This window comes from Mus pahari, chromosome 12 (genome assembly GCF_900095145.1).
Source record: "Mus pahari chromosome 12, PAHARI_EIJ_v1.1, whole genome shotgun sequence".
In the NCBI taxonomy this organism is placed as follows: domain Eukaryota; kingdom Metazoa; phylum Chordata; class Mammalia; order Rodentia; family Muridae; genus Mus; species Mus pahari.
In genome coordinates, this window is record NC_034601.1 from 42,854,428 (window position 1) to 42,867,966 (window position 13,539).

At 42.6% G+C, this 13,539-nt stretch overlaps 1 protein-coding gene across 1 annotated transcript in view; it reads left to right on the forward strand.

Annotated features, from left to right (window-relative positions):
• Positions 1-13,539, forward strand: part of Morc1 (MORC family CW-type zinc finger 1) — a 181,174-nt gene that overhangs the window by 111,251 nt on the left and 56,384 nt on the right. The window contains exon 17 of the mRNA XM_021209326.1: positions 3,352-3,490. Coding sequence (XP_021064985.1) covers positions 3,352-3,490 — 139 coding nt within the window. The remainder of the gene's footprint in view (positions 1-3,351; positions 3,491-13,539) is intronic.

Consider the following 13,539-nt stretch of genomic DNA (forward strand, 5'->3'; position numbering starts at 1 on the left):
CTGGGCTTCGGGATGCCCGGGATGTAGGATGCCTGGGTTTTCTCAACCTGGTCCCTGACACTAATGTGTGTGGCCTTCCACCTAGCAGGAAGCCTGGGCCTCCTGAGCTGCACCTCCCCAGCCATACACACAAGGCAAACAACTTGATCTTACGAGAGGGTGCATCCAGGAGCTCTAAGCTGTTAGAATATATGCTTTTTTTTTTTTAAATTTTAAGTCATATATTGATTCCATTGCTTTATATGCTAGAGGAAAAAGTTCAGACTAAACAGGAAAAAGGGCTGATTAAATATTGATGGCTGTCGGTGTTCTAACGAGCCCTTTTAGACTAATATCCTTTCTCTAGGGAGAAGAGTTAGTATTCCTTGTTAATAGAGGCACCCTTGCCCCACCCCAGCACTGCTCTCTCTGTACAATCTCCTCTGTATCCTTAGAGCTGAAGAGTAAAGAGATCGCTTGTACTAATATGGACCTGAGAGTAATTCCTCTTGTTCAAGTATGTTTATCCAGCTCTGAAGACAAACCACTGAGGCCCGGGAAGCTGCCTTTCACAGCTTTCTTTACTTCCATTGTCCAGTGACCCTGAACTAGCATGCCCTTGCCAGGCATCCCTTAGCAACTAGGGATGCCTGGCAGAGCATTGCAGAATCATCCTCAAGACCACATTAGCTTTGTCCCTTTTACACATCCAGATAATTCCACTTGCAAGGAGAGGCAAGACAAATTTAGTTGTGTTGACAGAAAACTGATGGACTCTGAAACTATAAATACCAGAAAGTGCTTCTATTTCTTGTCCCTCAAAGTCCCTGAACCTTTAAACACAATGGCATAATACTGACCATCTGTATGTCATCCCCACTGAACAGATTATAATAAAATATGCAGAAAACAGCAGCAGGAGGCTTAGCAAGATATAAGAGCATCTAATTGGGAGCAGGCACTTTCTGCGTAGGGAACTCACAGTCTGTTGTGTGGGTATGATGGCTCCTGGGGGAAGACTGGGAATCATCCTGTGACCTCACTCAGCCCTCTGATTCAGCCTTGCAGGCTGCACCTACTTTCATGAAGAATGGGGATTGACATATGCCAGGAGACCTATGCACTGTTGAGTTTAGATGGAATCATATAAAATCAACTCATATATACAAAATTGGTGTGGTTGTGTATTAGGGCATGTTCTGTGAGAACAAGAGCCAAGTCTTGAGAGTAAACAAGGTCTTGCCTGTAGTCTCAGAGCCTAGAGTAGGTGGTCCAGAGTGGCTTCCTAGTTGCCACCAAAGTCAATGCTAGTGGGTGGCATTTGAACGAACAATGGTCTACGAAACAGAACTTGAGACAGAAACACTCCTTTTGTAAACACGGAAGCTTACCCTTCCATCTTCATAAAAGTCCTGTGAACTCATTCCATCTCTAAGAGGAGAAAGCACAGATACTCAGAAGGCTTTTGTGACCTGCTGGGGATTCTCCCTTCAAGCTGAACTTGAAGCAGAGAGGCTGTCAAAAAGCATCCTGTGACATCCTGTGACATCTTCTGGAACTCAGTTCCACTTTCCATGCATTTAATGATTAAAACCATCTTACCCATGGTAGTGCTCAGGGCCAGCAGCCTGGATAAACTAACACAGAGCCAGTTTTTTTGAGGCTACTGAAGTCTTGTTTATTTTCTGGTTCAAGCACAAAGGGAAACTACATTTTTGTCACGATCTCTGAGAAATAGCTATCAGCACGCTCCTGTTATATTCATGATATGCATTCATCTGTGTTGAATGCAGGAATCACCAGCAGGATAAAAATGAGTCCTGTATTTGGCTGAAGCAAAACCTCCTCTGTTTCAGAAAGGTTGCAAAATACGTAGAGGTCATACTACATATTAAAATTGTTGTCCAAAGATCTTTGAAGGTAGACAGTTGAGTCGGCTTCATTTTAATAAAATACATTTCTCTGCTCTGAATAAAAACTTAATGTGGCCGTGAGGTTCTTTTCTCAAATGAAGTAGACCTGTGTAAGTGCTGCTCCGGAAATGTCTTCAGACTCATGTGGTTGGTGGCCGTACAGACATCCTTGTGCAGTCATCCTTGGCCTTTGTTTACATAGCACCTTCCTTGGAAAATAACAGTAATAGCCAACACCACATGAAGGCAGAATGAAGTGGTTTTTTTTCACAGCAGTGCTTGAATTCAGTAGTAGTTCCTCACTCTTCTCTGCTGGTAGGGGTCAAGAGAAATCCATGTTCACAGCGCTGAAAATCAGAGCAAACAGAGCGGGTGGTTTCCTTCAGCCTTCTGTTTCCTTCCCTGTTTCCAGTGTGGAGAGACCCTCCCCATTCCCAGTCTCCTCCCTCTCTGAGCCCAGCACCCTTACATTTTCTGATTCCCTCCACTTCCTTTTAGTGACTGCATGCAACTCTCCCCTCCTTCCACGTATCAATAATAGAAAACTTCTTAAGCTAGACGAGACATTTATAGAATTAACATCTGCATTTCCTGTTCCTACTGCACACTCAGCCAGACTTGGGCTCAGAGCTATACTCAGAGATAGTTCAGCCCTTTTTCTGCTTCAAGTATTGATACCAACGCACACTAAACAATTTTACTTTTTTTCAAAAAAGCAATTTGTCTGATTCGGCTCCCTATTTCACAGCTATAGCATTAAAAAAAAAAATTTAAAGCAAAATGGCTTCACGCTTTCCAAAATAAAGGCTTACTTACTTTTTCTAACTTTGAAGAGATTTGTTCATGGTTGTAAAGTACACAAGGCTGGGAGCCAGGATGAATGCTAAGTACTGGACGACTGAGGACGGCAGTTCATTTGGGAAAGATGGACCACAGTCAGGGTCACTCTGAGCTATCTAGTGAGCTATGTGCAAGCCTCCATAACCCCAAGGCTGTCCCTGAACAGCACATGACAGGTTAGCCATTGCTCTCTCAGTGTTTCCAAACTAGAGATCCATGCGTCTCAGAGGCAGAGTTTTTTTTGTTGTTGTAATATTTTAGAGTGGTGCATAGATTTCTACACCAAATTTGGGGATGGAGTGGGAAAATGTTTGTCAGTGTCAAGATGATCCAAAACAAATTGTTTCTAAAGACTTGACTTATGATAGTGTAGGATAAGTGCACCATTAACAAGATAATTTGCATTCTCACACCCTGGTAAATACATGTGCCCCTACATTTTCTGTGTAGCTCCTTCCCATACCAAATGAACATTTAAGACTATAATCCTGCTTTAGAGTCAAGTTGTGTGTATATAACAGAAACTTTAACACTTTAGAGAAGTAAATTGGGTTTTCTAGTCAGGAAAATACCTTCCTGCTGCCTCCTAACTCTAATCTGTTACTTGTTGATCGTGAAGCTGTAACCAGATAGAACGCCTGCCTTCTATCCCACTGGGCACCATGGACAGAAGACCACCATCAAAAGATGAGAGAGAGAAGCAACTTCAAGAGTCAGTCCAGCGATATCAGGATAGGCTGGTGGAAGCGCAGCCGCAGGTGAGAGTCACTCATCTTTCCAAATTAAGCAATTGCTCTTGAGCTGTTGAGTCCTTACACGCAAATCGACCAATATGATTTTCTCACGTAAAACATACAGCTTCTTTTTTATTTCCATTTTGTCCTTCTGTTGAATATGCTTTACCCTCTGAGCCATATCCCCAGCCCTGATTCTCTGATCCAAGAGTTATATCCATGCTTGTGGACTCAGCTCTCAAATTCAGCACTTTAAAATTTATATAGTTCATTTACTCAAGTAGCATTTGAGCAGGTTAGCAGTAAATATGCAGAAGTATTGACTTGTCTGCCAATTCCGGAAAACAAAACAAAACAAGTAAAAAACAAAAAGGAAAGCCTCATTAGAATAGAAAAGCTGGTGATGGGGTAGGAGTCAATCCAGTACTACATCAGTTTTGGTTTTTATAATGTAAACATGTCCCCTTACCTTCCCACTTTGCTAGGGATCTACTGTGCAAGTCAGATACCACCTGAGGTGGTCACGGGACTAGCTCTCCCCTTTTAACCTAGTACCTTGTTCAGTCTCGGAATGACACTAATGATTACTTGGGAAATGAATCCCCTAAGTATTCGCTACCGCTAAAACACATCTCGCCTCTCTATTTAGTTTATAAAGCCCCTAGTCTGGAGTGTGCTAAAAGAAACCAGAGATAAAGGCCGGAGAGCCTGTGATTATCTTAACTAACAGCCAAAGAGATAAATACAGAAGTTTCTATCTGGAAATATCTCCATTTTAAAAGTTGTTTCTTAATTTGAAATTACTCCTTAAAGCTTTGGGAAGACATTCAATACATTGGAATTGACTTTATCTTTTGATGGCCTCTGAATATATTGTTTTTCTTCCTTACAGGTCAGTGTTGACCACTGGATATTGATAGTGTCATTCACAAAGCCTTGATTAGCTTATTGTTTGTTTAAAGTTGGACTATATTATCTATTATTGAGTGGAGGTTTTAATGGCAGCTGATGAAGTCAACAGATGGGAGCCATCCATTCTGCTCGCTCTCTCTCTCTCTCTCTCTAGATTTTTTCTCCCCACACAAATTTAAGTCAAGATTATAGATTCAGCTCATTGCAACTCTAACAGCAATTTAGGATCACTTCTGTAGAAATCTTGTTCAAAGGATATAAGAATCCTCACTGACTTCTTTACTGAAAGGAAAGTTTCCACAAAAATCTACATGGGCAAACATTCGTAGAATCTTAACATATTTTCAAGTATTCAATATTTATCAGTGACCCAACCCCAGGCAGCTGGTTAATTCAGTGGTCATTGACTTTTAAATGCTTGCTTCTGGGTATAGCCCAAGCTTGATCATGTGGTAAGTTCAGAGTTACTGGAATAGTAGACTGTAAGGTTCCTGGGCAAGGAAACTCTTCAGCTTTGCCTACCATGACTCAGCATTTCCTACATCAGTGCCTGGTAGGTACTGGGCACGCAACAGACCATTGCTGAAATAGTAAATATATCACATCCTCAGATAAAAAATGGCCCCCTGGCCGGGCGTGGTGGCGCATGCCTTTAATCCCAGCACTTGGGAGGTAGAGGCAGGCGGATTTCTGAGTTTGGGGCCAGCCTGGTCTACAAAGTGAGTTCCAGGACAGCCAAGACTACACAGAGAAACCCTGTCTCAAAAAACAAAAAACAACAAAAAAAGGTCTCCTTCTAACCAAACCTAATGATGATTTACAAATTTCCAACCACAATAGAATGTTAGTTCAGTAATTTCTGATAACAGCTGAAATGGTGTGGAAATCTTTTCTAAAGAAACTGTGAAGGGTGATTCAGTGTAAGTACATGTTACAGGGGAAGTAGCCTTGAACTTCTGTTTTGAAGTCTAGTTAGAGTAAATTGAAGGAATCAGAGAGAACATTCAAGGCAAGAACAGCGTAAATAAGCACTTGGCTCTTGACCCTCATGGGGTACTTAGATATTTAAAAAAAGCTCACCCAGTCTTTGTATGGTATAGTTATCTTTCCAAAATAGCCAAATTCTTTATAAAATATGGTAATTACTGAATAGTCGCATATTGAAAGAGCATCTCAATTCTTTTTTTTTTTTTTTTTTTTTTTAATGAAAAGAGTCCGTGAGAATAATGTGGGTGTTCAATAACTCTTGTTTGGAGATACCTACCCAATGCCAGCGAAAAAGCCATGCAGCAGATGGCACGAAGTTGTCTTCTTGGTACCCTTAGAATGTCTTTCACATAAGGAATTTGGCAGATGTGGGAGTGGGGAGGTCAAAGAAGCAGCCTTGGTTCCACTCAGTATCAAAATAAACTGCATTCCGGTGCTGGCTGTGTGCTGCTGGCAATCAGGACTGGCTAATTTACTGCCATGATTCAACACGTTTCTCGGCTGGCACTCATTTGTCTATCCTCTGGAAGCCAGGCTGTCATAAAGTCTAACCCGTGTAATTACGCAGGTCCCCCTCCTTGCTCTTCCCTCTAGCCTCTCACTGGTAATGATCACTTACCCACCATGCAGACCTGGGCAGCGAATGCAGCCACGTCTTACTCTACACATCTATGTTCCAGCATCATGGGCAGCTGGCGGTCTGATCTGGGAAGTGAAGAGGGTAACTAGGCATCTTAGTTAATTTTCTATTGCTGTGATAAAAGGCCATTACCAAAAGCAGTTTAAGGAAGAAAGGTGTATTTTGGTTCACAAGTTCAAGGACAGAGCCCATCCTATCAGGGGAGTCAAGACTCCCCACAGTGCATTGATCTCTGCTTTGTGTCCAGTTGTGGCCTTAAAGAGAGGCTTCTTGGCTGAGGGCTGGTAGCTACACTTACCTGTGGGTTCAAGGATAAGATAAGGGAGGAAGGGAGTATGCTGGTCTAGAGAGCTATCAAGACAAAATTCTCTCCTGAGGTTCGTGACCTCACTAGCCATGCTAAGCTGACGAGGTTTCCAGTCCTGGGGCATGATTTCCTTCCTGTTGAGTGGGCCTTAAGTACGACTAGACAGATGTTTGTTAACACCAATGTGGGCATGCTACTTATTGCAGACATAGGGTTATCTTGCCATGGTGGTCACTGTCATGTTCATACGGGTGGCATCCAGGTAGGACTACTCATTGCTTCCCTCCCTTGGCAGCTGATAAAGTACCCTCTTGTAGAAAGCCAGACTGCAAGAGGCAATCTTTTATGTTAGATGCAGCTCACATCAGCCAAGCCAGGGGCTCACTTTATGTAAACAATCTGTCACTGCAGGCTTGTCTCATTGGTGATTCCTGAGCCTGTCAGGTTGGCAGTCAACACTAGATCCAAACTTCCAAGATCATTCTGCATCTCAAGTTCTGTGGCTGTAGGTTTTATAGCACCCACAACCAGGACAGTAGAATGTTAACCCTTCTGTTCCTCTCAAAACCCAGCAGCTTTGGTTTTTTTACCCCTAACCTGTACACAGCCTACCTACCCCTAGGAACACCTACATGAGAATACCCCAGAGGCAATCAGAAAACTGTTGTGGTAGAAGAGGCAGCCTGATGGCTGGCGTGCCTTGTCCTCTAGTGTGGAAGGTATAGCTCGTCCTGGACCTGCATCCCCACATGGTTATATATACTTCCTACACCATTCTAGCTACTTATATTCATTATAACCAAGGGAGAGAGCTAAGTGATTAATCGAGTCACGCGTCTTTAAATGGTGACATTGGGATTTTTCTGTCTCACTTTTACACCAGTTTTGCTCACAGGGAAAGAACAGTACAGAAAAGGCCACCCAAACATCTGTAGAGCAGCAGAGTGGTATGTGACAAATCATATTTGGTAAAAAGAAACCCCTTAGTTTAGTAAGCTGAGAAGAAAGGCCACCTCAAGATCTGTCACCCATGGTGGTACATTTTTCTAGAATAAAGAAATTGTGTAATTGATACTCAGTGTCAACCAGCCAAAGCCCTGGTTATAAATTGTGTGACTGGAGCAAACCTTTGCAATCTTTCTTCTGAACATCGGGATGAGGAATTTGTACCCAACTCCAGTGTAGGCTTCATTCTCCCAGTATTACCTGCTTTCTACACTGAGTGACAGGCGCCACCTGCTGGCCGAGAGAAGCATTTCCATGTCCACGCGTCGCTTGAGTGCTTGGCTGTCGCTTAACAAATTAACTGGATAATTGCTTTTCTATTTTGTAATATACTGAGGCAGTACTTTTAATACCATTGACCTATGAAATCAAATTCTATGCAGTTTAGAAGTTTCTAAGCTTCCAGTTCCCCTCCCTTAGTTTTATCTCACAGCTTAAATTACTAGATTCCATTGTATATCAAGGATGACTCTGTGCATAGAATTTTCTTTCAGTTACATTTGATTCAGGGATTGTGGTACCACATTAAAATTCCCTTAATGCCCTCAGTCATTAAAAGATGAATCATAGTTTCATGCCTTAAACTGACCTACTACTGTGTACTTATCTTTTACTTAAATATTATAATTTCTTTTTATTTTATGGGGGATGGTGTTATCTGCATGTATGTCTGCACATGTGTGTTCAGTGCTCATCGAAGTCAGAAAAAGACATCAGATTCTCTGGAGCTGGAATTACAGATGGGTGTGAGCTGCCATACGGGTGCTCCAAATTTGCGTGTTTGTGCAGTGTATATGATATTGCTTATGTATGTATCCTCTAGGCTTTGTGGCTGATAGTAATTTGTTAGCCCACAGTCAAGGCTGTCTGTAATCTGAGGCTACTTTCTTCCTAACATGCTTTTTGTACTTGGCCTGATTCTTCTCTGCACTCTTCCTCAGGCTCCTCTTATCTGTGCTGCCCTGAGAACCTTTTCTTTCTGCTGGGCTCCTCTATAGTGGCGTCTGCCCCCTCTCTGGTCCCTTCTGACCTCAAACTAATACCAAACCTGATGGGACATTTTATCTATCCAGGACTGTAAAAGCATCCCTTTTCTTCTGGGTCACTTGTCCTTGGCATGTGTTTCTTCCAGCACATTTCCCCCTTCTCCTTGTCATTACAGACATACATAGTCAACAGGCTACACACTTTTAGAGAGAAAATTTTTGTTTATTCATATCCACAATCCTAGCAACACCTAGGGCTGGATCTTTTGAGAGATAGGTATTTACCAAACAATGTGGAGGACAGAATGAGTAATTTGATATTGCATTTAATAAGATGGGTGTTTCTACACAGGTGAGACTTGGAACTTCTGCATCATATATTACCAGAGACAAATTTTTTCTTAACACTTGGTCAAAGTAAAATGAATTATACTGAAGTAAAAGTCCACATTTGGATTCCATTTGTCTTGTTTATAGTCCTCCCACCAAATGAACAGTCCTGGTGGAATTCCATGCCTCTTGAAAGGAAAAGACAGCAATAGCTTTCTATAGTTTTGCAGCGCTGATATGGATACACACAAAAAAATTGAACTTAAATAATCTTGCAGTTCCTGTGTTGGTCATTGTCGCTATAAATGTTGAGCAAAGGCGGCTTGCAGGATTTTTAGCTGTGGTTTTAAAGTTAAAATGACCTATTTGAAGAGAACTTTGTAATGGAGAATATGAACACATTTTCCCATCTAGAATTTAGTCTTTTTAATGTGCCATTATTGTGTAGGATGCTGGTTTCAAACCTGTGTCACCACGGTGACAGACGCCTTCGAAAGTGTATTGATTTATCACAAGTACTTTCCAACCCCCTTACACCAACATCCATGTTCTGATATTTATGGCACCTAAAGACCTCTTGCCTTGTAAGAGGCCATTTATTATTCTCATTGTGGCCGGAATAGTTTACTTTATTACTCTGGCTACAGAGATCTCATTTCTCCGTGGTGTTGCATTACTCTTCCAAGATGGAAAATGCATGATGTGTCCTTCCTTGTCGGCCCTGCTTTCCTGCATAATCATGAGAGGTTAGAAGAGCTGCTTGTGATGAACTCATTCAGAAGCCTGCAGAAGGCAGGGACAGTGGGCTGCCTTTGTCTCGATGTTCCTCTCACTACCATGCCTGGCTCAATGTTGTGCACAATTGAGTGACATCAGAGGGTGGTCCTCTCCCCTCAACTTGAACTGTCTGGTCAAATCGTCATCTTTAGAAGACGACATTAAACCTTCGGTCAAAACAACAGTTTGTGTTTGCTAAACATACTCAGATAGGATTATCAGCTAGAGAGAAGGCATCAGCCTGGTGTAGTGGCATATGATTCACAGAGCCCAGTGTATGCCCAACTTCTGGATTCATAAATTATTCTACTTTTTTTTCCAGGAGGTTGGAACTAAGGAGCATTGCCTATTGTCATCTGCCACCAGGCTTCTCGGAAATGACCAAATACTGATATTGAAGGCCAAGATGACTGTAAATCCAGAGGGGACTATGTCTCCCTTTAGGAGGACAGAAATAGCCTTGACAGTTGCATGCAGTCATGCTATGGTCCATTCCTCACATCAGCAAAAATGAGAGGAGAGGACTGGATGTGTGGCTTGAAATAATTCAACAGGGGACAATACCCAGTTAGATTCTAATGTAAAGGTACCTGTTTGATCTCTGCCCTTCACACCTCCTCAAGCACTTGAACTGTGTGTACCACCAGTTCTCAGTTAGTGCACTGGCTAGCCAAGGCCCATCAGAGGCTCCCAGCATCCTGGCTGCACTTTGGAGCCTGGTCCCTGAATACCTGAGGAAGATTCAGCTTCCTTCCAAGGCTCCTCCTTGTTCCTCTCTGAGGGACACCCTGGCCACTAAGCCTCCAGCTCTGGACACAGCGTGCCTGTGTTCTTCCCTGGGAGCAGGAGCCCTGTTTCCCATCTTCTTTGACTTTCATATCTCTTCTTATTCGAAACCTGAATCCACATTTTGAATTTAGTTCAAGGATGTGGAATTTAATGTTGTGACTTTGAGCTTAAATGTAGTACCCCTGGCTTGTTAGTCCTTGTGGAACTTCTTTGATTCCTGCATTTTTTTCTGATCTATTATCTTTCTCAATTCTATAGGCTCAGGTCAAATTCAGACTGAATGCTCCCCCCCTGATTCTGTTTCCACCCTAGACTTTACCAGCAGGTGCATTTAACACTTTTCCCTGACCAGGCCCAGCCTCCTCCACTCTGTGTGGAGAAGGGCTGCTGAGACCCCATGGCCTGACACTGCGAGGATGGAGCCACCTCACATACACAGGAGAAACTGAGGAATCTAGAGCTAAATGGTGATTTCTGTTTGAGGATTTTGCCAGTTTTAGGCAGCTTTGGAAGGCAAGGTGATCACTTGGGTTTTTTTTAAATGGCTTTTTTAATCATTAAAGGGTTTTTCCATAGAATATCTGTGATGTTCGCCCTCTCCCAACTCCTCTCAGATCCTCCCATTTCCCTACCTACCCAACTTCATGCTCTTTCTCTTTGTAAAAAGAAAACAAAATAAAACGAAAAACAAAGAAGCAAACACCAAAACAAACGAAAACCACAAGACAAACAAACAAACAAAAAGTCCACCAAAGGTAACAACCAAACCCAAATAGAACAACAGCATCAAAGCACGTGGAGGCTGTTTTGGCTAACTACTCCCGGGGCATGGTGCCTGCCCTAGAGTCCACGGTTGATGTACCTAGTGACACTCCGCTGATGAATGACTCTTAATGACATACTGTTACATGTCTTGCTTATCCCTCATCAGGGAAGCTGCTCCTGGCAGGATTACCACAGAGATTCCCCATCTGGTCGATGCACAGAGAGGGAGAGACTTCGGAGCACTCATCCTTAAGTGGGATGCCTTCATCAGCCCCTTCCTCTCAGGGCTCAGTGGTGTAGAGGAGGAGGCAGAAAGATTATAAGAACCAGAGGTGGTGACTGACCATCCACAGCAGTAGTGTCATTCAGACCCACCAGGGCTGATGCGCGCATGCGCTCCAGGAGACTCTGACCACACAAGACCTGCTTAGCAGCCTTTTAAATAGGGAAAGAAAACAGCAAGTGATGGCAGACATTTGCTTTGGATGTTATAAATAGAGAGACGGGGCTGGGGGGGAGAGAGATTTTGGATGTTATAAATAGAGAGACGGGGCTGGGGGGGGGAGAGAGAGAGGGAGAGATTCATTTTTGCTATAGAAATGCCCCTTCAAATTCAAACACACTTCTCCAGAGACACTGGGTTTCGAGAGGTAAATTCTTCAAATGTTCATTAGTCATCAGTCACAAACTAAACTCAAAGGTGCATTATTTCCTCTTAGCTCTTAAGTGAAGTAAAGTCAGAACGTTGCTGTGGAACATGAAAGCCTTTTTCTGTACTGTCCCACACATCATCAACACATACACAGAACAGGGAAGTGGGAGGAGAAGGAGAGAAGACACACAGACAGACTGACTGACTGTTCTGTTTTCTGCGGCATTGAGTCTGAGGTGACTCAATGGGGGTCATCTATATGAGAAAACATCACATCTGTGGAACTCTGTAGATTGCTGGATAGACTGGTTCACAAAACAAACATTTCTGCCATTTGAGCCTTGGAATTCCAGACTGTGTCCAACACAAATGTTCACCCCTTTCTCTCTGTCTTGGGGGTTCCTCTGTGTTCTGCTCCCACAGTTAACCCACCGGAGGCAGCTTTTGCTGATTCCACGTGGTTTGGCAAGAATTTACAAGTCACCTTGCTGGCAGAGGTTAGGAGCGCCATTTAAAAATAAATACCTGTATTTTTAAGATTTCTATCATAATTATTCTTTTTCTAAATCTGAAAAAGATGATGGGGATAAAAAGATTCGTGATTAGGAAACAGTTATTCATTAGCTAGCAGAGAGAGAACTGGAAGTAGATTAACTGCACTGACAGAGTTCACGTTTATAAAAGTGCAATCAAAGATGGGAAAATGTGTTCTTCAAATTAAAAATGAATATAGGTGATTTAAAAAGATACTGAAAAATAATAGGGCAACCTGAAAACTGATGCTGACAGCCCACGTCAGTTAATGGAAAATGCTACTTCTAATTAGAGCCGAAGAGCAAACTTCACTTAGTACATTTAGCATGTGCAGAAGGTTTTAGTGCACCAGCTATTTGTCTCCACAGGATGCTTCCTACTGTCTTAATTCCTTAGCACATTCCTCCTCTTTTGTTCTTTTGCTTTGGCTTTGTCTCTTTAATTCTGTTGCATTGGGTTTTGCAATAAAAGTTCTGAGTGGGGGTCAGGTAAGTTGAGGAGAAGGGGTCCCTGTAATGTAAAGAAAGCGAGTAAATGCATATAAAACTGATGAAAGTGGGCTCGCACCTGCATGATTACGCAGGGCTGTGGTAAATCTGTGGCTGAGTGATTCATCCATGTTTCTGAACTGTTGTAAGATAGCCAATGAAAGTGAAGAATCTTATCACACAAGAGAGATGTGGGGTCTGGCTGCTGGACATGTCCAGGAGACAGAAGGTAGAAGGTGAGGACTAGGGAGAGACCTTAGGTCAGAGGAGCTGTTTTCCCAAGACATAGTGATAGTAGTTTAGGGCCTTCACATATACTAATAACCTTAATCTTGTCTTCTTGAAAGAGGAATCAGGACTATCTGATGCCAGTGAAGGGCAGGCGCTGTGTGTGGGTGCCCAGAACAACAGACTTGTGTGATAAGGAACAGGAGTCAATTAGGGACCAACGAGAGAACAACTGACCATGCAATGAGAATCACGCATGCCCTTGTGGTATAGAATCAGGAGTCTTAGAGGTCTGAGATTTCTGAGTTTTTTAACTATTCTGCTCCTGTTTTCAGTTGAGAGAATAAAACCTCAATTGGATAGGAGAAATTAAGAAGTTCGGAATGAGTCGTCATTGTAAAAAGCGTGAATGACCTGAGGGCCCACAGCTAAGTAAGACCTATCAGGAGGGGCCCAGCCCAGGGCACAGACTTTTTCTCAGTAGAACTGGGAAGGAAGGATAGTCAAAAGGAGCATGAGAGAGGGGGGAGAGATGAAGGGGAAAGAGGTTTTCATTGATAGCCACAGATACTCCTGATACAATTAGAGCTATAATTGTAAGGAAGAGTAAAGAATTTCACAGCTGGGTTTTTTTTTTTTTTTTTTTTTTTTTTTTTTTTTTTTTTTTTTTTTT